The sequence below is a fragment of the Prinia subflava genome, chromosome 14, assembly GCF_021018805.1.
Source record: "Prinia subflava isolate CZ2003 ecotype Zambia chromosome 14, Cam_Psub_1.2, whole genome shotgun sequence".
Classification (NCBI taxonomy): domain Eukaryota; kingdom Metazoa; phylum Chordata; class Aves; order Passeriformes; family Cisticolidae; genus Prinia; species Prinia subflava.
Genome location: NC_086260.1, coordinates 9094204 through 9117918, shown reverse-complemented (window position 1 = coordinate 9117918; position 23715 = coordinate 9094204). Strand labels below are relative to the sequence as shown.

Below are 23715 nucleotides of genomic sequence, written 5' to 3'. Positions count from 1 at the left end.
GCGGCCGCTGCGGGCGGGGAGGGAGCGGGAGCGGGAGCGGGAGCGGGAGCGGGAGCGGGGCGGGCAATGCGCGGCGGCTCTGGCGCCGCTTCCGGCCGCGAGCGGAAGCCGGGGCGGGCACCGGCGGGCGCTGCGCCCGCGCGGTTTCTCTGTGCTGGGGGTTGCCGGGCTCGGGCAAGGAGGTGCGGGGCCGGGGGCACGGGCTAGGGGCTGTGGGGACGTGTGGAGCCGGGCCAGGGCGGTGGGACAGCCGAGGGTGTAGCGCCGGGCGGTGCCTTGACCCTGCTGCCCTCGCGGGCAGGGGCACGCTGTTGCTCCCCGAGCCCCATGAAGCTGCGGGACGCCCCGTCCGCCTGCCCGTCCCTGTGGCGGTACCTGCCGTGCCCGCCCGCCGAGCTGCGCCTGGACCTGGTGCTCTCCTCGGGACAGAGCTTCCGGTGAGCCAGCCCGGGGGTCTCGGGCGTTCCCCGGCCCAACCCGGCGCGTCCGAGCCGGCCCCGACCCCCCCGTGTGCGGCAGGTGGTGGGAGAGCAGCCCGGGGGCCTGGACGGGTGTGCTGGGGGGCCGCGTCTGGACACTACGGCAGGACGGCGACCGGCTCTGGTACACGGTGTACGGCGAGGAGGATGAGCACAAGGAGGAGGAGGAGCGGGATGGGTGCCCCGCCAAAGCAGCGAACTTGGACGTCGCCGAGACGGACCGGATCCTGCGCGACTACTTCCAGCTGGACGTGGGGCTATCGGCCCTGTACCGTGCCTGGGCGGTGGCCGACCCCCTGTTCCGCAAGGTGGCCAATGATTTCCCAGGTGAGGCAGCCCCATGGAGCTACAAGGGATGGCCATAGACCTGCCCGGCGCCCCCTCACAGCATCCTCCCTGCAGGGGTGCGGGTGCTGCGGCAGGACCCAGTCGAGTGCCTCTTCTCCTTCATCTGCACCTCCAACAACCACATTTCCCGCATCACTGGCATGATCGAGCGTCTCTGCCAGGCCTTCGGCCGCCGCCTCTGCTGCCTCGATTCCCGGCCCTTCCATGCCTTTCCGTCCCTCTCGGCACTCGCAGGTCCACCTCCGCCCCGCTGCTGCCACTGTCACCTTGCCACGGCCTCACCTGCGCCCACTCAAGTCCCTCTGCTGTGCCCCCGCAGGTGCTGATGCCGAGACCCGGTTGCGGGCGCTGGGCTTCGGGTACCGGGCCAAGTTTGTCAGCGGAAGTGCTCGGGCCATCGCCGAGGGGCTCGGCCCTGAGGGGCTGTGCCAGCTCCGCACCGCGCCCTATGCCGAGGCCAGGAGGGTGCTGTGTGCCCTGCCTGGCGTAGGTGCCAAGGTGGGTGCCAGGACAGGGGTGGGACAGGGAGCAGAGAGCAGCGTTGGGAGCTGACTGGGTGCTGCTGGTGGCAGGTGGCAGACTGTGTGTGCCTGTTGTCCCTGGACAAGGCGGAGGCGGTGCCGGTGGACACCCACGTCTGGCACATCGCACGGCAGCGCTACGGCGTGGCGCTGGGCGGCAAGAGCCTCACCCCCCGGGCCTACCAGGAGATCGGTGAGGGCAGGGCTGGATCCTGACGTGGGACCCTCAGGGATGGTGGATGATGCAAGTGTACCCCCACACTGGCGTTCACCCTCTCTCCACAGGTGACTTCTTCCGGGGGCTGTGGGGCCCTCATGCTGGCTGGGCACAGGCAGTGAGTACCTCCCTTCCTGCCACCCTTGCCCCCCACCCCATGCCCTTGCCATGCCCACCCCGTTATCTGCCCACTCCAGGTCCTGTTCTGTGCTGACCTCCGCAAGGGCCAGAAGCCAGCCTGCAGCCAGCAGCAGGCCTGGGAGAGCTGAGGCTGGGGACAGCTATGGGGGTGGGCTCCTCTAGGGACACCCCAGGAAGAACAGTGACTGGAGAGGGACACTGCACCTGCTGCCAGCCTGGGATGGATGGGTGTGGGCAGCTGCCTGTCGCCTGCCCACTGTGTGCATGGGGGAAGCTGCTGCCCTGGGCAGTGAAGCTGGGGGGGGTCAGGGCTGTTTCCAGCTCCCTCAGTGCAGAGCTGAGCCAAGCACCTTTGGCCTCTTGCCTTTATTACAAGCAATAAAATAGAAACATCCATTTGGAAAATTTTCCTTGAACATGCTGGGGTTGGGGGTGTGGGACAGTGCCAGGCCAGGCGTGGAGGGAGGGAAGGGGTGTGGGAAGGGGCCTGGGACAGAGCCCCAAGCTGGGGGGCTCTGTGGTGTGCTCCTGCCCCAATGCAGAACTCTGCTGTGAGGCTGCAGTGGGGGCAGCTCCACATAACCAGGACAAGCTGAGCAGGTTGCCTCCACACTATCTCCCCTGCTCCTGCACTGCACAGCCCCACACCCCACATGGTGCCCATGGGGGGCTGGATTCCCCTGGGCCCTCTTGGAGGCAGCTATGTGGGGCCGTGCTCAGTCTGGTGGGAGACGCTGAGCTCTGCCTGTGGGTAGGCGCCCACACTCTGACCCTGCAGGGAGGAACAGGGTGAGATTCTGGTGGCAGCCCCAAGGGATGTGGGATAGGGATAGAGGGGTTTGGGGCTCACCATTGCTGGTCCCCCCGACCAACCGTTCGCTGGGGCTGGTGGGGGTTGTCTGCCCAGGGACATCCTGGCTGGTTCCCAGCTGCAGCTTTCTCATGTGTCTCACCACCGCCGTGGCATTGAAAGCTTGCTACTGACCCCACAGTGTCCATCAGCTGCTGTGGGGTGCCTGAGGGGCTGCTGCACCCCCTAACACCCACCAGCACCCCACACTCACCTTCCACTTGCTCTTTGCAAAATTCTTCTTTATCTGTTCACTCACTGACTGGTGGATGTTCTTGTCCAGGGCTGTGTCCCCAGCAATCCTAGAGCAAGACAGAAGTCAGCAGGGAATCTCCTATCCCATGGCTGCTGTGGGGTGAGCTGGAGAGGGAGGCAGACAGCAAAAGGTCTCCCCATTACCAGGGATGCTGCAGGGCTTGCTCACAGGTGAATCGCTTGCCAGGGTCCTTCTCCATCAGGTGCTGGATAAAATCCTTGGCTGGGACAAAGCATGGAGCAGCTCTGAGTGCCTTTGTCTACCATTCCTCTGGGTACAGTGAAGCTGTGCCAGGCTCAAAGGCCCCACTGCCCTGGTGGTCCCAGCTCACCTGAGTCTGAGATATCATCCCAGTAGGGTGAGTCAAACTCATACTCGGCCCGCAGGATTTGCTCAAAGAGCTTGGCATCGTTTTCATCATAGAAAGGGGGGTAACCACAGAGCCTAGAGGGGCAGTGGGGAGGAGGCTGCTGGTCCCAAGCAGCCCCAAGGTGTCAGGCCCCGAGGAGGGGAAGGGAGTGGGAGAGGGTATACATACAAGATGTAGGCGATGACTCCGATAGACCAGCAATCCACTGCTTTGCTATAGGGCTTCTGTGCCAGCACCTCAGGGGCTGGGGGGGATGGCAGCGGTGAGAGAGGACCCCAACCTGTGGGGGTATCCCAACCCCACACCTAGGGTGGTGGCAGCCTATCGTAGGCGCTCACCCACATAGCCAGGGGTGCCGCAGGCTGTGGACATGACACTGCCACAGCCCTCGATCTTCGACAGCCCGAAGTCGCTGATCATGATCTTGGAGTCCTCATCCATGCTGTAATAGAGCAGGTTCTCGGGCTGCAAGAAGAGGAGGGTAGAAGGAGGAGTGACACTGGGCTCTCCTCCCGCCACCACCACGACAGTGCTGTGAGTGTCCCCCCTCAACTGCTCACCTTCAGGTCACGGTGGACGATACCCATGTCATGCAGGTACTTAACAGCATCGAGGATCTGCCGGATCAGGGCGCTGGCGTCCCGTTCAGTGTAGAAGCCCTTCTCCACAATGCGGTCAAAGAGTTCCCCCCCCGAGACCCTGCAGGGATGGGCAGCACCCGTCAGCATGGCCCCCCGCCCCCCTGGAGCCCCCCAGCGTCACTCACAGCTGCATGATGAGGTAGAGGTGGGTGCCACTCTCGTAAATGTCATCCAAGGCCACAATATTGGGGTGCTTGATTCTGCGGGGGAAGGCACACGGGGGTGGTAAGAAGGCACCGAGCTGCCCCCACCCCAGTCCCCCGGGGACAGGAAGCGGCCAGGCTCCGCACCGCAGGGCATCATGCGCCGCTGGCTATTTTGGGCACTGGCAATGAGTGCTGGCAGTGGGGGGCTGTGCCGGGTGTGGGGGGGCACAGAGTGAAACCCCCACCCTGGCACTGGGACGGCCCTTACTTGTGGAGGACGACAATCTCATTCTCTATGCTGGTCTCCTTTCCCTCCAGGGCCTTCTTGGCAATGCACTTGATGGCCACGAGCTTCCGCGTCGCCTTCTCCTCCGCCAGGACCACCTCGGAGAAGGCCCCCCTGGGAGGGGTGAGGGATGAGCAGGGCACAGGAGCCACCAGCTGGAGCTGCCGATGTCGCCATGCCATGATTGTCATGGCGACAGGCAGAAAGTCCAGCTATTTATAGGAGAAAAGCAAGCAGGAGCCGCCCGCTGGGATGGCCGGACATGGACCCTGCCAGCATTAGGATGCCTGGCACCCTCCGCCCTCCCAGTGTGGCTGCACCATCCCCATATCAGACAGGATAAGGCTGTGGTGTTGCCGAGGTCAAGCTGTGCTGGGGCTGAGCCCCCATGTGAGTTGCAGCAGTCCTCTGCTGTGCCATCCTGTAGCACCCAGGGCCATCCAAGAGCCAGCCAGAACCATTGGCAGTGCCCAGGTGGGGAAGAGACAGGAGTGACGGGCAGTGTGTTTGCACTGTGCCGGGCCCTAAGCCTTGACGTAATTAACCTGTTAATCCAGCCTAAGAGCCTTACGGTGCCGTGGGCATCACCAGGAACCTCTCTGCCAGCCAGGGGACCACCCTCAGGTATCCTCAGTACAGCAGAGGGAACCAGCCAACGCCACAGGGAGGTGGCACCTGTGCCCCACAGCGTGTCCCCTCATATGCAAGTCCCACCTTGGGCCAGGATTTGAGTTGGTTCCACATGGCAGGTCACTGCCACATGGCAAAGCCCGAGGGGCCGGACCCGTCACCACGAGTAGGCTGTCACTGGTGTGTCACCCCAATCTGCAACTCACGTGCCCAGGACATCTCGGAAATCATAGATCCGCTGAATATCCTCGATCCTCTTCTTCCAGCTGGGCCTATCCTGCCCTAGCGGCATGGTGTCCTGTGGGGCCACACACTCCCACCTGTGACACGCGTGGGGACAGGCTATCAGCGTGCTGGGATGGCACGGGGACACGGGGGTGACAGGGTGCTACGGGGAGGTGGGTCAGCATAGGGTGATGGGAACAAGCTGTGTCGACGCAGGACTTTTGGCGTAGATTGCCCCAGCGGGGAAACATGCCGGGACCCTCCCGATGCCCGCCCATGGGGCGGGTGCGGGGCGGGGGCAGGCAGCAGGAGGGCTCCAGACACACGCGTGGGTGCACAGGGGGGTCCCCACCGCCATTCCCCACGCCCGCCAGCTGGCACCGCCGCGCCGGGCGGGACACGAGCAGGAGAAGAGCTGCATGGCGCGGGTGATGCGCAGCTCCACCGCCGCTACTCGGTGTCACGCGTGGGCACGACCACCGCGCGTGGGCACGCCGCCCCCGCCCCGCCCCGCCCTTACCGACGGCCCCGGCCCCGGGCCCGCGGCGGAGCAGCGGCGACTCCTCCCGGCGCGGCGCCGCCGGACAGCGCTGACGTCACGGCGAGGGGCGGGCGAGCGCTCGGCCGCTGCCAATGGGAGGGGGGGTTTGGCCGCGGAGGGAAGGGGGGGACACGCGTGACCGCGGGTGCGCGTGGACACGCGGGAAAGGCGCGGGGAGGGCGGCAAGCGCGGCGCGGCATCACGCACACACTGCCCCCGTGCATCTGTTGTGGGGATGCGAGGGCATTCCTGGGGTAGACACGAGACGGGGACACGCGTGGAGTTGCAGGACAGGCGCAGCCCCGCCACTCCTCGCCCGCCTCCCCAGACTGAGCTCAGCACCAGCAGGACCCACCCCCATAGACGGGTAGGGCTGTCCCCCATGACATCCCCAATTGTCACCACACCATCACCTGCACACGGCTGCCTTTATTGCCCTCGTTGCTCCGGGAGTGCAGGGGGGACATGGGAGTGGAAGCCACCACCGGTACATGGAGAGCTCGGCCACCCACCCACCGGGCCCCCACCCCTCCAGCCCCTTCCCCTCCCCACTGCCCCAAGTCCACCCGTGGGGGCTGGGATCTCCCCCTGCCCCGCATCACAGAGAGGGACAGGGGGCCGTAGGAACTGCACCATCACACCTAGCCCCTGCAGTGACCTGGCTGATGTCACCCGAGTAACAGGGGAGTGCAGGGGGGACATGAGAGTGGAAGCCACCAAGTGGGAGGAGGATGTTCAAGGGAGGGACCTCCACAACTCCACAGAGTGCCCAGCTTGGGTCAGTGACAGCCCCACACAGGGAGGGGACAGCAGACGGCCTCCTTCATTCAGGTAGGAAGGCTGAGCAGACTCAGGGTGCGGGGGAGGCCAGTTCCATCCTGTGGTGGCAGGGCTCAGACAGGGCAGCCCCCTGCGGGTGAGGTCCACACAGAGTGGGGGGTCCTTGGTCCCTGCTACCCATCCAGCAGCTTGAGGATGCTCTCCCGCTCCTTCAGGGTTTTCCAGGCCTGGTCCTTCTCCTTTTTGGTGGGTGTGCGCTTCTTCTGCCGGGCAGCCATGATCTTGCGGAATGCATCCATCACCTCGTTGTCAGCCATGCGGACACGCTGCCGCAGCTCCTGCCGGTGCAGTTCCTCCTTTGCCAGCCTGGGGGGCACAGGGCGGTGTCAGGCCCCGCCGGGCAGCCCTCTGCCTGCTCCCATCCCTGCCCGCTCCCATCCCTGCCCGCTCTCACCGCAACAGCTCGTGCTTCTTGGTGCGGTTGTGTGCGCTGAGCGCTTTCAGCTCTGCCTGCCTCTTGCGTAACTCAGCCAACACCTCATCCTCCGAGTCCTCAGCCGGACGGTCCTCTGACTCCAGCAGGCCCTGGGCCACCAGCTCCTCCTTGATCCGCCCCTCCAGTGACTTGGTGTGGGGGACACTGCCAGGGTGGAGAGTGGCTGCTGCCCACCACACGCCCTTTGCTCCCTGGGACTCACAGTGGCAGGGAGCCAGCAGCGTGCTCGGTGCACCCATGGGCAGCGCTGAGCTCCCCGCCCACCTCAGCTGCTCACCTGAAGGGCTTGTTCTGGCTGCGGGGAGATGTGCCAGCACCGTCAGCTCCTGAGTCCTTACCAGTGATCTCAGGGATGGGGGAGTCCTCAACAGGGGAGATGATGTTCTCCTAGCAAAGGGAGCATGAGGGAAGGGTTACAGTGCCGGGTCTTGGCAGCAATGCCCCACAGTGCCAGGCCACCATGGCATGGTGTCACTCACCTCCACAAGGGCCTGCAGGAGACGTTGTGTCAGGGGACCAAAGGGACACCCATCCTCTGGCTGCTCATGCTGGGCTTCTGACTTCTTCAGGAGGGCATCAACATCTGGGAGGAAGCGGGAGAGGGAAAAAACAACCCCAAAAGCACAGAGATAAGCAGTGGGGCAGGGCAGCCTCAGCCTTTCTTGGGCTTGGCTACACTGGGTACAAGCACTCCCAGCCTCTGGGCAAAGGCAGGGGTGGGATTGGGGCACCTTTAGTGTCCAGCTCAGTCAGTGGCCCCAGGACACCTTTCTTCTTGTCAGCAGCAGCTGCTGCCCGGGCTCCATCCTTCTGCTCTTCCAGCAGGTCTTCTTGTGCCCAGCGCTGGGAATAATGCTTCCCCAGTGGTGGAATCTGCAACAGCAAGGCTCAGCACAGCTCCTGGAACCTCTGCCTTGCCTCCCACCTTCCCAGTGCCACAGCAGCGTCATAGGCAGGAACAGTCACTGTGAGGTGCCAGAGGGGATGGGGAGAGAAGGCAGAGGAAGTGGCTTAGGAGATTTTCACCTTGTAATGTTCAGCCTCATCCTCTGGCGGCTTGAGCAGCTCCTCCAGGACTCTGACCTCCTCATTGGTGAGATCGGCACAGTATGGCTCCACCGATGCCCAGAACCTGCGAGGATGGATGAACTGTGAGAGGGAGCTGCAGGGCAGCATGGAAGGTGACACATATCCCCTTTCCCCCTGTGGCCCCTCTTCTCTCAGGCTAGAGGCAGCACTTGTGCCATGAGCTCCAAGGAAGGAGAAAGATGATCCCAATGCCTCCCAACACCCACACACCTGTTTGGAGCATCATTTTTGGGGATGCGGGGCACATCAATGGGATCATCCTGGAACTCATATTCCTGGATCTTGGGCTGCAGGTTCTTGGACTTGGGCCGGCCAGGCCCAGGCCCTGTCCCATGGCCTCCTTTGCCGTCCAGCTTCTGCTTCTTGGGCTTCCCATGTTTTACAGATGTGCCCACATCGTGGTCTTTGCTCAGCTTCAGGAACCGCCGGTCGCCCTTCTTATCCTGCCAGTCCGTCAGGATCTGGAAAAGAATGATAAGGTCCCGTAAGGTCTCGTGCCCAGTGCTGGGCAGGGGCAGACCAGAGGCAGCCCCTTGGTGGGAAGAAGCCAGACAGTCTGTCCCTGACCCAACGTGACCCCAGCACCTGTGTCTCGGCCTCCAAGACACGAAGGCGGCGGCTGGCAGAGGACAGCAGCGTCTCAAGCTCCAGCTGCAGCGTGTCCAGCTCCTCGATGCCGATGCCATCGTCCTCCGAGCGGGCCAGCACGGCCGTGTACCGGGGGCACACTTTCACGTGGTCCACCGACTTGAAGTCATGGAACTGCAGCGGGCAGTCCTTCAGCTCGCTCATGGCGGTGGGGACCAGGCACCGAGTGGGCTCTGGGGGACCGACGGGCTCACGGGCGAGCCGGGGACAGGGGAAGCCGGCAGGGAAGGGAGTGGAGTGGGGGACTACGGGGATTCGGGGGGCATCGAGGCTCTGTGGAACCCGGGGTGGGGGATCACGGGGGCGCTGAGAGGAACGTGGGGAGAATCACCGGGGTGCTGAGGGAACAAGGCGGGGGGGATCACCGAGGCGCCGAGGAACCCGGTGGGGGGGATCACCGAGGGGAACCGGAGGGAGATCACCAGGGGGTGCGGGGAGGAGGCGGGGGCGGCCCCAGGGCGCAGCGGAGGCCGCGGGGCCGGGTCTGGGCCGGGCGCCCCTTCCGGCCCCGCGGGCGCCCCGCCCCGCGCTCCCCATTGGCCGCGCCGCGCCCCGCGCAGCCGCTCATTGGCCCAGCCCGCCCTCCATCTCCCTTCCCTAATATGGAAGCGCTGACAGGCCCGTACCAAGCGCGACAGGGCGCGGGGGGAGCCACGCGAAGTCTCGCCGCCGCCACCCGGCTCCGTGCAGCGGGGGGGTCAGGCCGCAGGGCGGGAGCCTCCCGCCGCCCCCCCTCCCTCCCGCCGCAGTGGGAGGTGCCGCGCATCCCGGAAGAGGTGATCAGCCACTTCCGCCTGCCCGGACCGGAGCGCCGCTGCCACCATGGTAGGGCGGGGGGCGCCCCGTGAGGGGCGGTGGCAGCGGGGAGGTTGGGGAGGGTCGGACCCGGGGCCGGCGGAGTGACCGGAGCTAAGGGGGCTGCGGGCTGCTGGTGGGGGGCTGGGGCAGGGGGCGAGACCCGACCCCCGGGCTGCGGTCGGTGGTCTGACGCCGCCGCCGTGTCCCCGCAGACTGCCACGCTGCGCCCGTACCTGAACGCGGTGCGCGCCACGCTGCAGGCCGCGCTGTGCCTGGAAAACTTCTCCTCTCAGGTGGTGGAGCGGCACAACAAGCCTGAGGTGGAAGTCAGGTACGGGGGCGGGAGGGGACACCGGGGGAGCCCTGCGAAGCCCTGGGGGCCGCTGCCCCGTTCCTGCCCGTGCGCTGGGCACCCCCCAGCCCTTAGGCACAGGGCTGGTGGCGGCAGGGAGCCGGGGAGCTGCGGGGAGGAGGAAGGGGGTCTTCCTTGGGACCGAGGGAGCGTCTGCCCTGCGGAGGAACCTCTTCGGGACGCGGGAGTATGCTGTAGCAATGCCCCCATATCCCCGTGATCCCTGCGGCTCCCCTTCCCTGTTTCCCACCAGCAAGTGCTTCCTTCTGAGTCACTCCTGCCCTCCCTCCCTCTGTTCACAGGAGCAGCAAAGAGCTGCTGTTGCAGCCGGTGATCATCAGCAGGAATGAGAAGGAGAAGGTCCTCATTGAGGGCTCCATTAACTCAGTGCGTGTCAGCATCGCCGTGAAGCAGGTGAGGGGGGGGTTGGGCAGGGGGCTGGCAGCTCAGCCTGTGGGGAAGCCTCACTTCCCTTTTCTCTCTCTAGGCTGATGAGATCGAGAAGATCTTGTGCCACAAATTCATGCGCTTTATGATGATGAGGGCTGAGAACTTCTTTATCCTGCGCAGGAAGCCCGTTGAGGTGAGGTGACAGGGAGGGGACAAAGCAACTCCTGGCCCCATCCTGGCACTGGATGTGAGCTTGCATGGCCAGCGGTTTGGGTGCTAAGCCCGAGGGTGCTTCTCTCTCGTGCAGGGTTATGACATCAGCTTCTTGATCACAAACTTCCACACGGAGCAGATGTACAAGCACAAGCTGGTGGACTTTGTCATCCACTTCATGGAGGAGATCGACAAGGAAATCAGTGAGATGAAACTCTCTGTCAATGCGAGGGCCCGCATCGTGGCAGAGGAGTTCCTTAAGAATGTGAGACTTTGAAATGGGAGGAGGGGGTCTCTGATTTTGGGAGTGGGGTGTGGGGTCAAAGCCACTGTAGCCGTTGTGCCCAGAGCCCCCCAGTCCTATTAGTGAGGAAGGGTGACATGCTGCCCAAGGAACCTCTTGGGGACAGAGAGGAAAGGATGCCAAAGGTGCTTGTATCCCCTTTGCTCATGAAGTCCCAGCTTGTGAGACCCCCAGAGCTTGCTCAGTGGCAGCAGCAGCCTTGGGGGGTGAGACCCTTTTGGTGGGTGCTGAGATGGATGTGCAGTTCCTGGGGAGGCAGCGGGAGAAGCTGAGCATGGATCCCTGGGAGCAGTGGCCACCCTCAGCCCCCATCCCAGGTGCCGGGAAGGTGGTGAGAGTTCTCGGAGTGCTGCAAGCAGGGACTAACAGCCGTGTGTTTTCTCTCCAGTTTTAGGCCGTGGTGCAGGACCCCGTGGCTCCCTTGTGCTTGTGCCCACCGGGCACTGTGCCTGTGCCTGCTCCCGTTTCTTGAGGACCACTGGGCGGGGCCGGGCCCTGCCTGCCCCTCTGGGCTGGGCGGGAGCAGCCCCCGCTCGTGGCAGCGCGGCCCTGGCCGCTGCCCCTGTCTTGTCTTGTTTTTTAAACGGTCTTGTTTGCTGTATCCACTGCCTCTGTCTCCTCCCTGCCGCCGCTCTGGGCCACACCGGGGGATGGGGGCGGGCACTGTGGGCTTCAGGGCAGATCATGGAACTGGAGGGGCACAGTGTGGCAACAGCAAACAGTGGGGTCAGCCCTGATGGTGTGTGAGGGGCCATGGGGGGTGTCAGGAGAGTATGAAAGGACTTGAAGTCGGCCTGAGGGCAGCAAGGGGCTTGGGGTGTGGGGCACAACAGGATTTCAGGTGGCGAGGTTTGAGTGGAGGCTGGCTGGCTGTGGGCATAGGGGGCTGTTTGTGTCCCCCCTTCTGTGCAGTGGAGCCACTGTAGCTGGGGCTGTGACATCACAGCAATGTTGAGGTTGGGGGAGCTACATCCTGCATTCCGACATCAGTGGTACTGGGGTTTAGAGGCCATGTTCTGTGCTGGATTCCGACTTCAGTCCTCAGCAGGACAGGGGAATAGGACAACCCGCTTGGCACAGAGGAGGAAGAGCCACCCACAGCTCCCCTGTCCCTCCGGCTATCATGGGACAGTGTGACACAGAGAGCAGCACTGCAGGCACACAGCCCCCCAGATGGGGCCAGCACTTGAACAGGGTATACTCCAGCCACCCCAAGGCCCACCAGGACAAGGGCACAGCGAAGCATCCTGGGACTGTGCAGTGCAGCAGGGACACTGGCAAGAGGCTCACCAGGTCGGAGACTGCCCTTTCAAGGGCTCCAAGGTCGGTCAGGCAGAGCCAGGCAGGTCAGTGCTTTCTACCTCTCTGTGCTTGCCCTGTGGACCTCAGGATGTGGGGACAGTGAGCTCAGACAGGGCTGTCCTCAGCAGCCACCACCACCAGCCAGCAGGTTGGCTGCCAGCACTCACTTAGCCTTGAACAGCTCAAGAAGGCCAGGCTGCACGTGGAGATGGCCATTAAGGTGAGGGACCTGATTTCACACCCCTCAAACACCACCTGCTTGCATTAATTGCATTTCTGGCTTAGGAGAGCTGAGCCAGAGGAACCAGGACTGGGGCAAGCTGAGCCCACTGGTCTCTGCACAGGAGAAGAAAATCTTCACAGTACAGGGCCCCTACCCCATCATTCGCCGTGAGCTGCGAGCCCGGGGCTGGGTGGAGAGGAAGCTCCATGGCATGGGCAGACAGCTGGAGCAGCATCGTGGTGACCAAAACAAGCAGCAGCTGGAGACAGGGCCAAGTAATTGTGGTGGTGAGCAGAGGCAGGCACTGCTGAACCCACATGGTGGGGCACAGCCTTTTCTGGGGACTACAGACCCCCTGCACTACCCATGGCTACCTGCTGAGGAGGAAGAGCAGTGTGAGGAGGACCCCAACAGCATCCATGACCTCATGGTTAGCAGAGAGGGCTGGGGCTGAGCTCTGCCGCTGCCCCCAGCACCGTTCCCCTGCGCCCAGGCATGGGATGAGGGCAGGATGGGGGCTCTGTGTCCTACCCTGGCTTCCTCCCTCCACCAGTCCTACCTGGTGCGGAATCGGTTGCCAAACTTTATCTGGACCAACTTCCTTGACGCCACTGATCCTGAGCTGCTGCAGCAGGACAACGTCGTGAACCACTATGCCGGGGTGGATGCGTTCACCACCAAGGTGGGGGGCTGCAGCCCTTGGGGAGGGGGATGGGGTCCAGTAGGGACTGACAACCTCCTCTGAACAGGAGGGGCTGTGCCTCAGCCTACAAAAGCTGCCATGGATTGAGCAAGCTGACCCCAACACCTTCTTCCCCCGGTGCTACCGGTTGGGGATCATGGAAGAGCGAGAAGCTTTCATTGGTGAGCTGAAGGCTGTTGCCCTCCTGACCCTCCTTGTGCTCCCACTCCTCCAATGTCCTGTGCAGGACTGGCTGGGGATGATGCCTCCTTCTTGCAGAGGATTTCCACCTGACAGCAGCACGCAGCCTGCTCAAACTGGCCCTGGAGGAGGCTGGGAACAGGCCAGTGAGGACTCAGCAGGTCCCAAACTCAGCCAAGTGGGGAGGTAAGTAGATGGAGCTGGGCCTGGGGGTGGTGGCAGAGAGTAGAGTTAGGGACAACTGATGGCTGAGCTTGGAGGCACAGCCTCTGCTGATGGCTGTGGTCTGGGATTCCCCACTCCTTTCTAATGGCCCACCTTATGGGTGCTCTGCTCCCCACCCCATCCCCACGCACCCAAAGCCACCCATCCCACAGGGAGGCTCTGGCCCCAAGGCTGGCATAGGGGTCACGTCTCTCACCCCAAGCATTCCACAGCACGGCCAGGCTCCCCCCCGTACCCTGAGCTGGTGGAGGAAGCCCTGGAGGTCTGTAAGCAGCACCTGGGCGTTCTGCAGCACCAGGACATCGACAGGAGCACCCCGTCGCCCTGCAGGACATGCATCGACTGGGACCGCTTCCTGCAGCAATACTACCGTGTGGCACAGTGAGTGCTGGGTGGGATGGGGGGACGGGGGACACCATGACAGAGCTAATGCTGAGGCCCCCTTCACCCCACAGTGAGGGGGCAAGGCTAGTACTGACCAACCAGCAGCAGAAGCAGTGCCAGAACCTGCTGCGGCACCTGGCAGAGCAGCTGCCCCAGCTTGACATGGAGGGCAAGCTCAACGTCTGGATCCTCAAGCCTGGTGCTAAATCCCAAGGCAGGGGTAAGGCTGAGGGAAGTGAGTAGTAGCATACAGGCGCTCCCCATTTAGGAGGGGTCCCACTATCACTGTGTTCCCCAGGCATCATCTGCACAACGCGGCTGGAGGAGGTGCTGCAGCGGGCATGGGGCTGCAAAGCACCCTCGGTGCAGGTGGGCAGATGGGTGGTGCAGAAGTACATGGAGCGGCCGCTGACCATTTTTGGCACCAAATTTGATATCCGGCAATGGTTTGTTGTGACTGACTGGAAGCCACTGACCGTGTGGTTCTACCAAGACTGCTACCTGCGCTTCTGCTCCCGACCCTTCTCCCTGTGTCACCTGGAGCGGTGAGTGCCCCTCACCCCGGCTCCCCACACCCCAGCACCCTGGCACGCCCTGACCCAGCCCCACTCTCCCTGCTCCAGTGCCAGGCACCTCTGCAACGTCTCTGTCCAGAAGTGGTACAAGACATCACCAGACCAGGACATTCGTGTGCCCCACGACAAGATCTGGTCAAACAAGCAATTCCAGGAATACCTGGCACAGCTCGGGCAGGCAGATGCCTGGCACCAGGTGTTGGTGCCTGGCATGAAGGCAGCGATCCTGAGCGCTCTGCGCAGTGCCCAGGAGCAGGTGCGCTTCCACAAGGGCAGCTTCGAGCTCTACGGGGCTGACTTTCTTGTTGGGGAAGACTTCCAACCCTGGCTGCTGGAGATCAACTCCTGCCCCACCATGAGCCCCTCCTCGGCAGTGACCCGACAGCTCTGTGCCAACGTCCAGCGGGACACGCTGTGCCTCGTGCTCGACCGCAAGGACAATCCCACCTGTTCCATTGGAGCCTTTGAGCTCATCTACAAGGAGGTAGGCTGGGGTGATGGGGGCAGACACCCCCCACGCACCCTGAGCCCACACTCCCTGCCGTCTCCCTACAGGCAGCTGTGCCCAAGCCTCTGTCAGTGCGTGTGAAGCTGATGGTCAAAGGCTGTTCCTTGAAGAATCCACAGCAAGCCCAGGACCAACCACCCACCCCTGTGGCCAATGCCCTCCACTACCTTGTGTCCCCAGGGGCCAGAGCCACCCATGTACCCAGGCGAGCACAGCGTCAATCCCTCACCGTTGTGCCTTGTGCCCCCAAGCTCTCCCTGTCAGCAGGAGGCAGAACCACCCAGGTGCCTCAGAGAGTATGGCCTCGATTTCCTCCAAAGGTGCTGAGTTCTTCCAAGTCATCTGTGTCCCCATGGGCTAGAACCACCCAGGTGACCCAGCCCCGAACAGCAACAGGGAAGCTGCCTCCTCTGGAGCAACCGCTCCAGAGCCACTACTCTTCCCCTAGCTCTGATGCCTCAGCACCACCAAAGCCTCGGGCCTCATCTGCTGGGAGCCAGGGGCTGCCATGGCTCGGTCTGCTGCCTGGGCAGCCCCAGCCTGCAAAGCCCCGGATCAGTGGCTGTTCCCAGGAGTGGGTGCCTGTGCCACCACCCCGGGGAACCCCCAGCAACCCCTGGCTATCTCAGGGTTATGCACGCTCCTTCTCTCCTGCCAAGCCCCTGCAACAACCTCTATCTGCACAGAGCACCAGGACCCTGTGCCTGGAGCAGAAGCACACAGCAGCTCCCAATGGTATGCAGAAAACTGAGACCCCCCCAGGAGTGGACAGCACTCTGCCTGTCGTTGCTGACTCAACACAGCAGCACGTGGCTACCTCTCATTTCCAAAAGCTCCCATGCTGTGCCGTGGTACCCACCTCCTCCCTCAGGCGTGCTTTAAAATAATTTGTTGATAAGGAGTCTGTCTCAGACCTTCTGTGTGTGACAGCTGTGGAGAGGGCTAGGACTGCCCCTGGGATGGGGCTGTGGGTGGGAACTGGGGCTGCCAGGGCAGAGAGCAGACAGGAAAAGCTGCCTCTGCTCCTGCCTGTGGTCACCCCTGCCAGATACAGCTGCAGTGGGTGATGACACTGTTGCATTCTAGCACTTGGAACCAGGGAAGGCAGAGAGTGGTGGCAGGGCTGGTGCCCCCAGCAATGCCAGAGGAACAGCCAGGAGAAATGCATCCTCTGTGCACCAAGAAAATAACTGAGTGCTAAACCCAGGCAGCAGGGCGGATTTTAATGGGGTAGCAGAGACAGAAAGGTGGAGTGGGTATCCCCCTGCAGGACTAGGGCTCCTAGTGCTCAGGCAGCCCCAGACAGCGCAGAGTGTGCATGAAATAAGGTGGGGGGGGCGCACAGAGGGGGCCCTCGGGCAGCACTAGCTCCTGCAGGTGGATGTGCAGTGGGAGGTGATGGAGCTGCCGTGGAGAAAGGCCCAGCTGGGACAGCAACTCCTCGTCCAGTATCTGCAATGTGAGTGGGCAGCTCAGTGGGATCACCGAGGGCTGTGCTGAATGCCCCACCCAGCATCCACCTTGGCCCCGTACCTGTGTGTGGGTCGGGGCGGTCTCAGGGGTCAGAAAGAAGGGCACTCCCAGCACCCTGCCCACGTGGGAAGAGTGCTCATGGTCGCCCAGGGCCGGACACAGCAGCAGTGTCAAGTGCACCTGGAGCTGTTCTGGGAAGGCTGGGGAGGAACAGGGAGAAGGTGAGATTGCAGGGGTCAGGAAGCACGGCTGAGGTGCTGGAGGGGTTGGGAGGCCATTCACCCGTCCTGGGCTGGAGCTGGAGGAGGCCACAGCCCCCCGCGGCGTTCAGCACCCGGTAGCGTGTCAGGGTGATCTTCACATCCTTCCTGGCCAGGCTGCGGCGTCCCGGGGCTGGCACTGGCACCACCTGCACTGCACAGCCTCAGCACTCTCTGGGGTACACCCAGTGCTCCCAGCCCACCGGCACCCCCTTACCATGGCTCTGTCCCCCTGCTGCTGCCAGCGTAGCCCCGTGCAGATCTCACCCTCCACCTCCGCCGGGACTCCCACAGTGATGGCACTGCAGGGTAAGGTGGTGAGAAGGGGACAGGACCCCCATGCCAGCACGGTGGGGTCCCAAGGACTCACCGATATGTGGCAGGGTACTGGCCTCTCTGGCGAGCATTGGTGAAGAACTGCTGGAGCTTCTTAGTGGTGTGGTAGCAGCTGGACAGGAGGACAAGACCAGAATACTCCCTGTGGGACACAGCTGCTTGAGACCTGGAGGGGGAAAAGCAGCCCCAGCTCCACCCCAGGACCTCCAGCCCAGAACCTCCTACCACACCTGGCAGGAGCCTTCACCACGTGAAGGTCAGCAGCGAGGCCCAGGCGTTGTCTCAGTGCTGGCAGCAGCGCATCCAGGCTCAGGTCCCCAGGGCGTCCTGGGGAGATGCTGCTGGGTCAGCACTACTGGGCCCCCACGCAGATACCCCCACCCCTGCAGAACCCCCGTTGCTGTCCTCTACTCACCCAGAATGGGGAGGCCTGGGGGCTTGCTCAGCGCCAGCAGGGCTCCTAGTGCAGGGAAGTCTGGTCAGGATGTACCTCCCTCACTGTGTCTCCCTTGCCCCCATTGTCCCCTGTCGCAGGTACCTTCCCGGTGCACCACGGAGCCCTCCAACAGCCTCAGCGTCTCCTTGGGGCCCAGCAGCCGCCTCCACCTGCAGGGGATGGAGTGGGCAGGGGGCCACGGGTGGGCCTTCCCTTAGCCACCTATCCTGCACCCCACTCTGCGTGTCCATAAATCTCACCCACCACTGTCCGCCCTCCTCTCCATGTGTCTCTGAACCCTCATGCTTCCCCAGCCCCTGTCCTCACACCTCCGAAACCCCACCGATATGTCCCCAATCCCCCAACCCCCCCATAACCCCAACCTCATAACCCCTCTGTACCCACGCGTGTGCGTTCCCCATGGACTCCCACCAGCCCCCACGCGTGCGCATCTCCCGGTGGCAGCACACCCCGGGCCTGCACCCCATGTACACACGCACCCTCTGTACACACGCACTCCACCCATAAACGCACCCCGTGTATGCGCCACTCCCTCCCCGCGCTCCCGGCCCCGGGCGCGCCAGCCCGCGGGCGGCGGCGGCGCTCCCGGTGCCCGCCATGGCGGCGGCGCCGCGCCTGCGCCGAGCGGCTCCCCCGGCATCCGGAGCCGGCGGCCGCGGCCATAGAGCGGCGGAAGCGCGGGCAGCGGGTCCCGCCCGCAGGTGCGGCACGGCGGGGAGCGGCGGGCCGGGGGTGTCCCCCGCGGGGGGGGTCACCCCAGGGATGTCCCGGAGGGCCGGGCGGTCACCGGGAGGAATCCCCGGGGCTGTCGCTGTGGGAAGGAGGCCCGGGGGGCTTGTGCCGGGGCTGCGCTGGGGAGGCGGGCAGGGAGGCGGCCCCGCCTGACGCTGTGTCTCCCCAGGACAGCACCATGGCCTCCCGAGGGGGTCCCCGCGCCGCCGGCACCGACGGCAGCGACTTCCAGCACCGGGAGCGCGTGGCCTCGCACTACCAAATGAGGTAGGTGTCCCCTTTCCCGGGGTTCCGGAGGGGACACGCGACCCCGGCAGGCCCTGATGGCCTCACACTCTCTTCCCAGCGTGACCCTCAAGTCGGAGATCAAGAAGCTGATCTACGCGCATGTGGTCATCTGGCTGCTGCTCCTGGCCCAGATGGTCGTGGGGCACCTCAAGCTGCTGCCCCACGACCAGGTGGCCATGCCCTACCAGTGGGAGTATCCCTACCTGCTCAGCATCCTGCCCTCCCTCCTGGGCCTCCTGTCCTTCCCCCGCAACAACATCAGCTACCTGGTACTCTCCATGATCAGCACCGGCCTCTTCTCGGTGGCTCCCCTCATCTACGGGGCCATGGAGATGTTCCCCATGGCACAGCAGCTGTACCGCCACGGCAAAGCTTACCGCTTCATCTTCGGCTTCTCGGCCGTCTCTGTCATGTACCTGGTGGTGGTGGTGGCCGCGCAGGTGCATGGCTGGCAACTCTACTACAGCAAGAAGCTGCTGGACTCCTGGTTCACTAGCACGCAGGAGAAGAAGAAGAAATGAGTGGGGATAGGTGGGCTCCGTGAGGTGCTGAAGCTCTGCAGCTCAGTCCTGTGGGGCAGCGCTGGCGCAGCTCCGGTGGGTGGGGGATCCTAGGGGAGAATGGGGTGGGCTGAGCCCCATCACGGCCCCGGGCTCTCATGCAAGGGGGAGACTCCCTAGGGCCGGGGCCGTGGAGGGTCCCTGGGGTGCGTGCCCGTTCCTCCGCGTGTTGCTCTGTGGAAATAAAGCACCGTCCGCTCTCCCACGCGTGTCTGCGCCGCAGGAAGCGCCACCTGGCAGCGGAGGGGAGGGTGGCGGCGGCGGGGCCGCACGTGCCGGTGCAGGAATGCGGCGGGGCCGGCCCGGGGCGGGGCGGGGAGGAGAGCGGCGGCGCCCGGCCATGGGGCGCCCGGTGCTGCTCGCCGCCGCCGCGCTGCTGCTGCTGCTGCCGTCCGGGACCGGGCCCGCAGTGACCCGCCTCCGGGTCTCCGCCAACTTCGTGAGCGCCGGGGAAGGGAGGTGGCGGGGGAAGGCGGGGGCCGGGCGCGCCGCGCTCACTGCCGTGTCTTTGCTTGCAGGAGTGCCGCGCCACCGGTGAGTAGCGGCGGGGCAGGGCTGTCAGCGCGGGGCTGCTCCTGCCCGGCGATACCGGCTCCGGGGTGCGGCGGGATGGTGTGGCTTCCCCTGCCCGCGGCCACTGGGTCCTGGAGGATGGGGCGTGCGGGCGCTCCCGGTTTCCGGGGCACCGGGCTCCCCGCTTCCTAGGAGTCCTGATCCCCGAAACTTCCTGGTCCCTGGGGCTCCCCGCTTCTTAAGACTCCGGATCCCCGGGGCTCCCTCTTTCCGAGGGACTCCCGATCCCCAGGGATTCCCGCTTCCGAGGACTCCGAATCACCGAGGCTCCCGGTTTGCCAGAACTCTGGATTCCCGGGGCACCTCCTTTCCGAGTACACCTCCCCGGGACTCTCCGGGGCTCTCCCCCTTCCAAGCACTCCCGGTGTGCCGGGCTGCTGCTGCCTGCGGGACCCGCAGCGCACGGCCGCCCCCCGTCTGCTCTCCCCCTGCAGCCGACAGGACGCTGAGCCGCCCCCGCTGCCGCCGCCCTTCCCGCCCCGGGCTGCCGCTGGAGCCGCCCGCCCTGTCGCTGAGCCGTGCCCGGCTGTGCCTGCCCGCGCAGCCCTGCCAGCCCTGCCTGCGGGTGCGCCTGGCCCTCCCCACCTCAGGTACGGGCGGGGGCGGCGGGGCCGGGCATCCCCGCGGCAGGGGACACACACCTTGTCCCCCCAACCCTGTCAGCACCCCATGTCAGCCGGTTTCTCGCAGAGCTCGGCGGTGTCCGGGGACTGCAGCTCACCTTCCTGGAGCTGGGCTCCAATCGAGCTGGCTGGCTGCAGGTTTGGCGGCGACCCCGGGCATTGGGCCGCTCAGCGGTGAGTCTGCTGTGGGCGGTGGAGCAGGGGGACACCAAGGCCCGGAGTACCCTCACTGACCCTCTGCTTCCCGCAGTGGCAGGTGCAGTTCGACTGCTTCCCGGCAGAGAGCGGGCGGCAAGTCCTCGTCTCTCTTCACACCATCCCAGATCGGGGCTTCTCCCTAAACTGCAGCCATCTGGTCAGCGCTGAGCCGCCTGGTGAGACTGCAGAGGTTGGGAGGTGTCCGGGGGGACGCTGGTACCAGCTGACGCCCTGCCTGCTCTGCAGGGCCTGTCTTTACCCATGCTTGGATCCCTGAGATGCGAGCCATTGAGGTGTGGGTGCCTGCGGGTCCTGCCCTTATGGTGCGGCTGTGCCACCAGCTGGCCCTAGAGTGTGAGGAGCTGCCCCGGCCCTTCCACCAGCAGGTAACAGCTCTGCCCCCTGACACCCCCATCCCAGACTGGGGGACACAGTCCCTGCCAGCTGATACTCCCTCCATGTTGCAGGTGCTGGTGCCGGGAGGCCACCACATCTCACTGCCATATGAGTTCTTGGTGCCCTGCCTGTGCATTGAGGTGGGTTACCCACCCCTAAAGCCACCAGAGCCCCTTCCTCTGCCTTCACATGAGGGGTGGGGCATATCCTGCCCTGACCATCCTGTTCTGCTGCCCCAGGCCTCCTACTCCCACCATGACAGCCCACGGAGCAAACACTGCCCCTTCCGTGACCGGCCAGATGCCTGTGAGTGCCTGGTGGCTGTGGGGAGGGGAGCTGAGTCCCAGGGGTGTCCCTCGGTGTCTCCCCACCCCACCGATGTGGTGCCCCACAGATGGTCCCGAGCTATGGTCCTCGGTGCGCTTCCATGACTTCAGCACCAGCAGCAAGGACCAGATGGTGATGGAACTGAGTGCCAGCTGCCCCCTGCACCCACAGGCCACCCTTTGCTGGAGGGAGGCAGCAGATGAGGCTGCACCCTGTCACGACATCCCCAATTCCACAGCCAGTGAGGATGAGCAGGTGAGGGCTTCTGATCTTGAGGTGCCATAGGATGTGGAACCATGCCACTGGCTGGGGCATCTACTGGATCTCAGGTTCCCTGTAAGGCAGTGGGTGGGCACTGGGGTGCCTGTGGGCTGTGTGGGTCAGAGATGGCAACCGTGACACACTCTCCCTTTTTTCCAGATGTACATACTGGACAAGGTGGACGTGCACCCCCAGCTCTGCTTCCGAGTAAGCCCATGTGGGTGGGTGGGCACCATCTCAGAAGGGTTGGGGGGTGGGTGAGGGCAGCTGACCTTGCCCTTTGTTGATCCCACCTCCTCTCAGTTCTCCTACAAGAACAGCAGCCATGTGGAGTGTCCCCACCAGCCAGGTGAGCACTATGGGCAGGAGGCAGCCCTGGGCTAAGCACAGCCCTTCCCCGGGGTCTCTTGCACCCCTCACCCTATTGGGCATCCTGCAACCTCCCCTCTCTCTCTGCTGGCTGCAGAGACTGCCTGGAATGTCTCAGTGAGTGTCTGGGGGCTCCAGCTGCACCTGCACCTCACCTCCCGCATCCCTGCAGCCTTCAGCGCAGCCCTGTGCCAGCGCCAGGGTGGGCAGTGTGAACCCGAGGCTCCACTCTACACTGTCACACAGGTGAGTGGTGCAGGGCTGGGGGGACATGGTGGGGACAGACCCACACTGACCCTGCCCTTGTGCTTTGCAGCCAGAGGGCTCTGCTCCAGGGGAGTTGGCGCTGCTGCTGCCAGTGCAGATCCTGGGTAGCTGCGTGCTGGTAAGGTGACCCTTGTGCTGTCATCTCTGCTATGGAGGACCCAACATGATCCCCCCTCTTACCCAGCCCCTTCCCCAGGTATGGCGCTCGGATGTACAATTTGCTCGGAAGCAGCTGCTCTGTCCTGATGGTGAGAGGGGGTCCTGGAGGGGACTCGGGGCAGTGGAAATGGGCAGATACCCCCTTTACTGCCCCTCTCCCAGTCTCCCGCAGGCACTTCGGGCTGCTGGGGCTGGTGCTGGCACTGGGACTGGTGGCGACTGTGCTGCTCCTCAACTGCCGTGGTGCCTGGAGGCCAGATGATGGTGAGAAGCACTCGAGGGGGCTGCAGGAGGGGTGACAAGAGGGGCTGGACTGCCAGTGGGTGCCGGTTCCTGGGCTGCAGGGGATCCCAGGGTGGTGGATGGCAGATGCTGTTGGATGCCAAGGTGTCCCCAGGGGATGCCAGTAGAACTCGGAGCTGAGCTGTCACTGCTGTCCCCTCCATCCTGCAGGTGGCCCTGGCGGGCGCCCCGTGCTGCTGCTGTACTCACCAGATTCAGAGGAGCACCTGGGGCTGGTGTGTGCCCTGGCCGAGCGGCTGCGCGCAGGGCTGGGCTGCGACGTGCGCCTGGACCTGTGGGAAGCGGGTGGCCTGGGTCGGGCGGGCGCCCTGCCATGGCTCTATGCTCAGCGGGGCCGCGTGGGCCGCCAGCGTGGCACTGTCCTCCTGCTCTGGAGCCGGGGCAGTGCCCGGCTCTTTCATCGGTGGCAGGTCGGGATGGCTGACGGGACGCCCGGGGATGCCCATGACATTTTTGGGGCAGCCATGGCCTGCCTGCACGGGGAGCTGGGTGCGGCGGGCCGCGGCGGCGGGTGGGTCCTGGCATACTTCAGCCGGCTCTGCAGCCCCCGCGATGTCCCCCGCCCCCTCCGGCCCCTGCCCACCTACCGCCTGCCCCGGCAGCTGCCCGGTCTGCTGGGTGCCCTGCGGGGCAGCCCCCCGGCCCCTCGCCGCTGCCGTCGGGGCAGGGTGGGGGGCCTCCTGCATCGGCTGCTGGAGATGGGGGCTGGGAAGGGCAGTTCTCCGCCCCGGCCCCCTGGGGCAGCTTCTGGCACCTGAGTGCCCAGGCTGGGCCTGAGCTGGGCATGGCTGCAGGGAGTGCAGGGCTGGGTGCAGCCCCTCAGTGAGGGTAGGAGTTCTGCTAGGAAAAGGCAGGGCTCAGGTGAACGTGTGCCCACTGCGGCAGCAGCAGGGATACCCATGGGTGCCCCAGGAAGGGGCTGGTCCAACCAGGACTGGCCTCAGTCATGGAGCGTGCTGCTGGGGCCAGAGTGAGCAGCCAGCTGGTCATCTGTGGTCAGGAGTAGAGATGCTGTCCTGAGCAGGGGCAGCTTTATTCCCATACAAGGACCTGCTCCAGAGGAGAGCCCATAGAAGCCCCTTTGGACACCACAGCCAAGCAAGGGGTTGGGGTTGTGCAGGAAAAAGCTGAGAGATGGGGAGGCTCCCTGCCCTGCCCAGGCACAGGTGGCTAGAGGGGCAGGTGCTGAGCATAGCCTGGCCCTGCTCTTTGTCTTGACATTGCCAGCAGGACTTGGTCTGGGGTGGAAGCAATAAAGGTGTCATTTCACCCTGCTCTGTTGTCTCTCTGGTGTAACGGGGGGATTTGTTGG

At 64.5% G+C, this 23715-nt stretch overlaps 7 protein-coding genes across 14 annotated transcripts; 4 read left to right on the top strand and 3 right to left on the bottom strand.

Moving 5' to 3' along the window:
- The first annotated feature begins 70 nt into the window (after positions 1–70).
- OGG1 (8-oxoguanine DNA glycosylase) lies at positions 71–2029 on the top strand. Of its 6 annotated transcripts, none has more exons than XM_063411746.1 (7): positions 71–182; positions 302–437; positions 520–806; positions 882–1061; positions 1147–1325; positions 1400–1541; positions 1634–1922. In XM_063411746.1, exons 2-7 carry the CDS (start codon positions 328–330, stop codon positions 1777–1779), a joined length of 1044 nt encoding a protein of 347 aa, XP_063267816.1. In that variant the 5' UTR covers positions 71–182; positions 302–327; the 3' UTR covers positions 1780–1922. The 6 variants fall into 6 exon arrangements, with proteins under 6 accessions (XP_063267816.1, XP_063267818.1, XP_063267819.1 ...); XM_063411748.1 differs by having other exon boundaries at positions 156–174; XM_063411749.1 differs by lacking the exon at positions 71–182 and having other exon boundaries at positions 189–437; positions 1634–1683; positions 1763–1995.
- Positions 2030–2057: 28 nt separating this feature from the next.
- On the bottom strand, positions 2058–5866 carry CAMK1 (calcium/calmodulin dependent protein kinase I). Its single transcript, XM_063411741.1, has 12 exons — positions 5631–5866; positions 5092–5205; positions 4238–4369; positions 3949–4023; positions 3743–3881; positions 3521–3647; positions 3351–3426; positions 3144–3256; positions 2956–3034; positions 2771–2858; positions 2557–2683; positions 2058–2478 (listed from the first exon to the last, which is right to left on the bottom strand). The coding sequence occupies exons 1-12, from the start codon at positions 5849–5851 to the stop codon at positions 2423–2425; spliced, it is 1347 nt and encodes a 448-aa protein (XP_063267811.1). The 5' UTR covers positions 5852–5866; the 3' UTR covers positions 2058–2422.
- Positions 5867–6180: 314 nt separating this feature from the next.
- TADA3 (transcriptional adaptor 3) lies at positions 6181–9200 on the bottom strand. The gene is made up of 8 exons (XM_063411744.1): positions 8602–9200; positions 8227–8477; positions 7954–8059; positions 7659–7800; positions 7407–7510; positions 7205–7314; positions 6886–7071; positions 6181–6797 (listed from the first exon to the last, which is right to left on the bottom strand). Exons 1-8 carry the CDS (start codon positions 8806–8808, stop codon positions 6605–6607), a joined length of 1299 nt encoding a protein of 432 aa, XP_063267814.1. The 5' UTR covers positions 8809–9200; the 3' UTR covers positions 6181–6604.
- A 141-nt stretch (positions 9201–9341) lies between these two features.
- LOC134558263 (tubulin tyrosine ligase 3-like) lies at positions 9342–15722 on the top strand. The gene is made up of 14 exons (XM_063411942.1): positions 9342–9489; positions 9675–9793; positions 10117–10228; positions 10302–10397; positions 10512–10682; positions 12287–12676; positions 12800–12928; positions 12996–13110; positions 13208–13315; positions 13567–13735; positions 13810–13958; positions 14037–14283; positions 14362–14797; positions 14869–15722. Exons 1-14 carry the CDS (start codon positions 9487–9489, stop codon positions 15706–15708), a joined length of 3084 nt encoding a protein of 1027 aa, XP_063268012.1. The 5' UTR covers positions 9342–9486; the 3' UTR covers positions 15709–15722.
- A 302-nt stretch (positions 15723–16024) lies between these two features.
- RPUSD3 (RNA pseudouridine synthase D3) lies at positions 16025–18010 on the bottom strand. Of its 2 annotated transcripts, none has more exons than XM_063412056.1 (9): positions 17861–18010; positions 17429–17496; positions 17306–17350; positions 17121–17217; positions 16925–17002; positions 16772–16856; positions 16577–16703; positions 16355–16494; positions 16025–16273 (listed from the first exon to the last, which is right to left on the bottom strand). In XM_063412056.1, exons 1-9 carry the CDS (start codon positions 17944–17946, stop codon positions 16103–16105), a joined length of 897 nt encoding a protein of 298 aa, XP_063268126.1. In that variant the 5' UTR covers positions 17947–18010; the 3' UTR covers positions 16025–16102. The 2 variants fall into 2 exon arrangements, with proteins under 2 accessions (XP_063268126.1, XP_063268125.1); XM_063412055.1 differs by having other exon boundaries at positions 16925–17032; positions 17861–18009.
- Positions 17908–19130, top strand: JAGN1 (jagunal homolog 1). Of its 2 annotated transcripts, XM_063412058.1 has the most exons (3): positions 17908–18048; positions 18249–18346; positions 18426–19130. In XM_063412058.1, the coding sequence occupies exons 2-3, from the start codon at positions 18258–18260 to the stop codon at positions 18886–18888; spliced, it is 552 nt and encodes a 183-aa protein (XP_063268128.1). In that variant the 5' UTR covers positions 17908–18048; positions 18249–18257; the 3' UTR covers positions 18889–19130. The 2 variants fall into 2 exon arrangements, with proteins under 2 accessions (XP_063268128.1, XP_063268129.1); XM_063412059.1 differs by lacking the exon at positions 17908–18048 and having other exon boundaries at positions 18055–18346.
- Positions 19131–19213: 83 nt separating this feature from the next.
- Positions 19214–23664, top strand: IL17RE (interleukin 17 receptor E). Its single transcript, XM_063412054.1, has 16 exons — positions 19214–19366; positions 19446–19461; positions 19935–20090; positions 20191–20297; positions 20374–20497; positions 20568–20707; positions 20789–20857; positions 20957–21023; positions 21112–21299; positions 21465–21512; positions 21609–21654; positions 21772–21920; positions 21991–22059; positions 22138–22189; positions 22263–22364; positions 22554–23664. The coding sequence occupies exons 1-16, from the start codon at positions 19214–19216 to the stop codon at positions 23159–23161; spliced, it is 2094 nt and encodes a 697-aa protein (XP_063268124.1). The 3' UTR covers positions 23162–23664.
- The last annotated feature ends 51 nt before the right edge of the window (positions 23665–23715 follow it).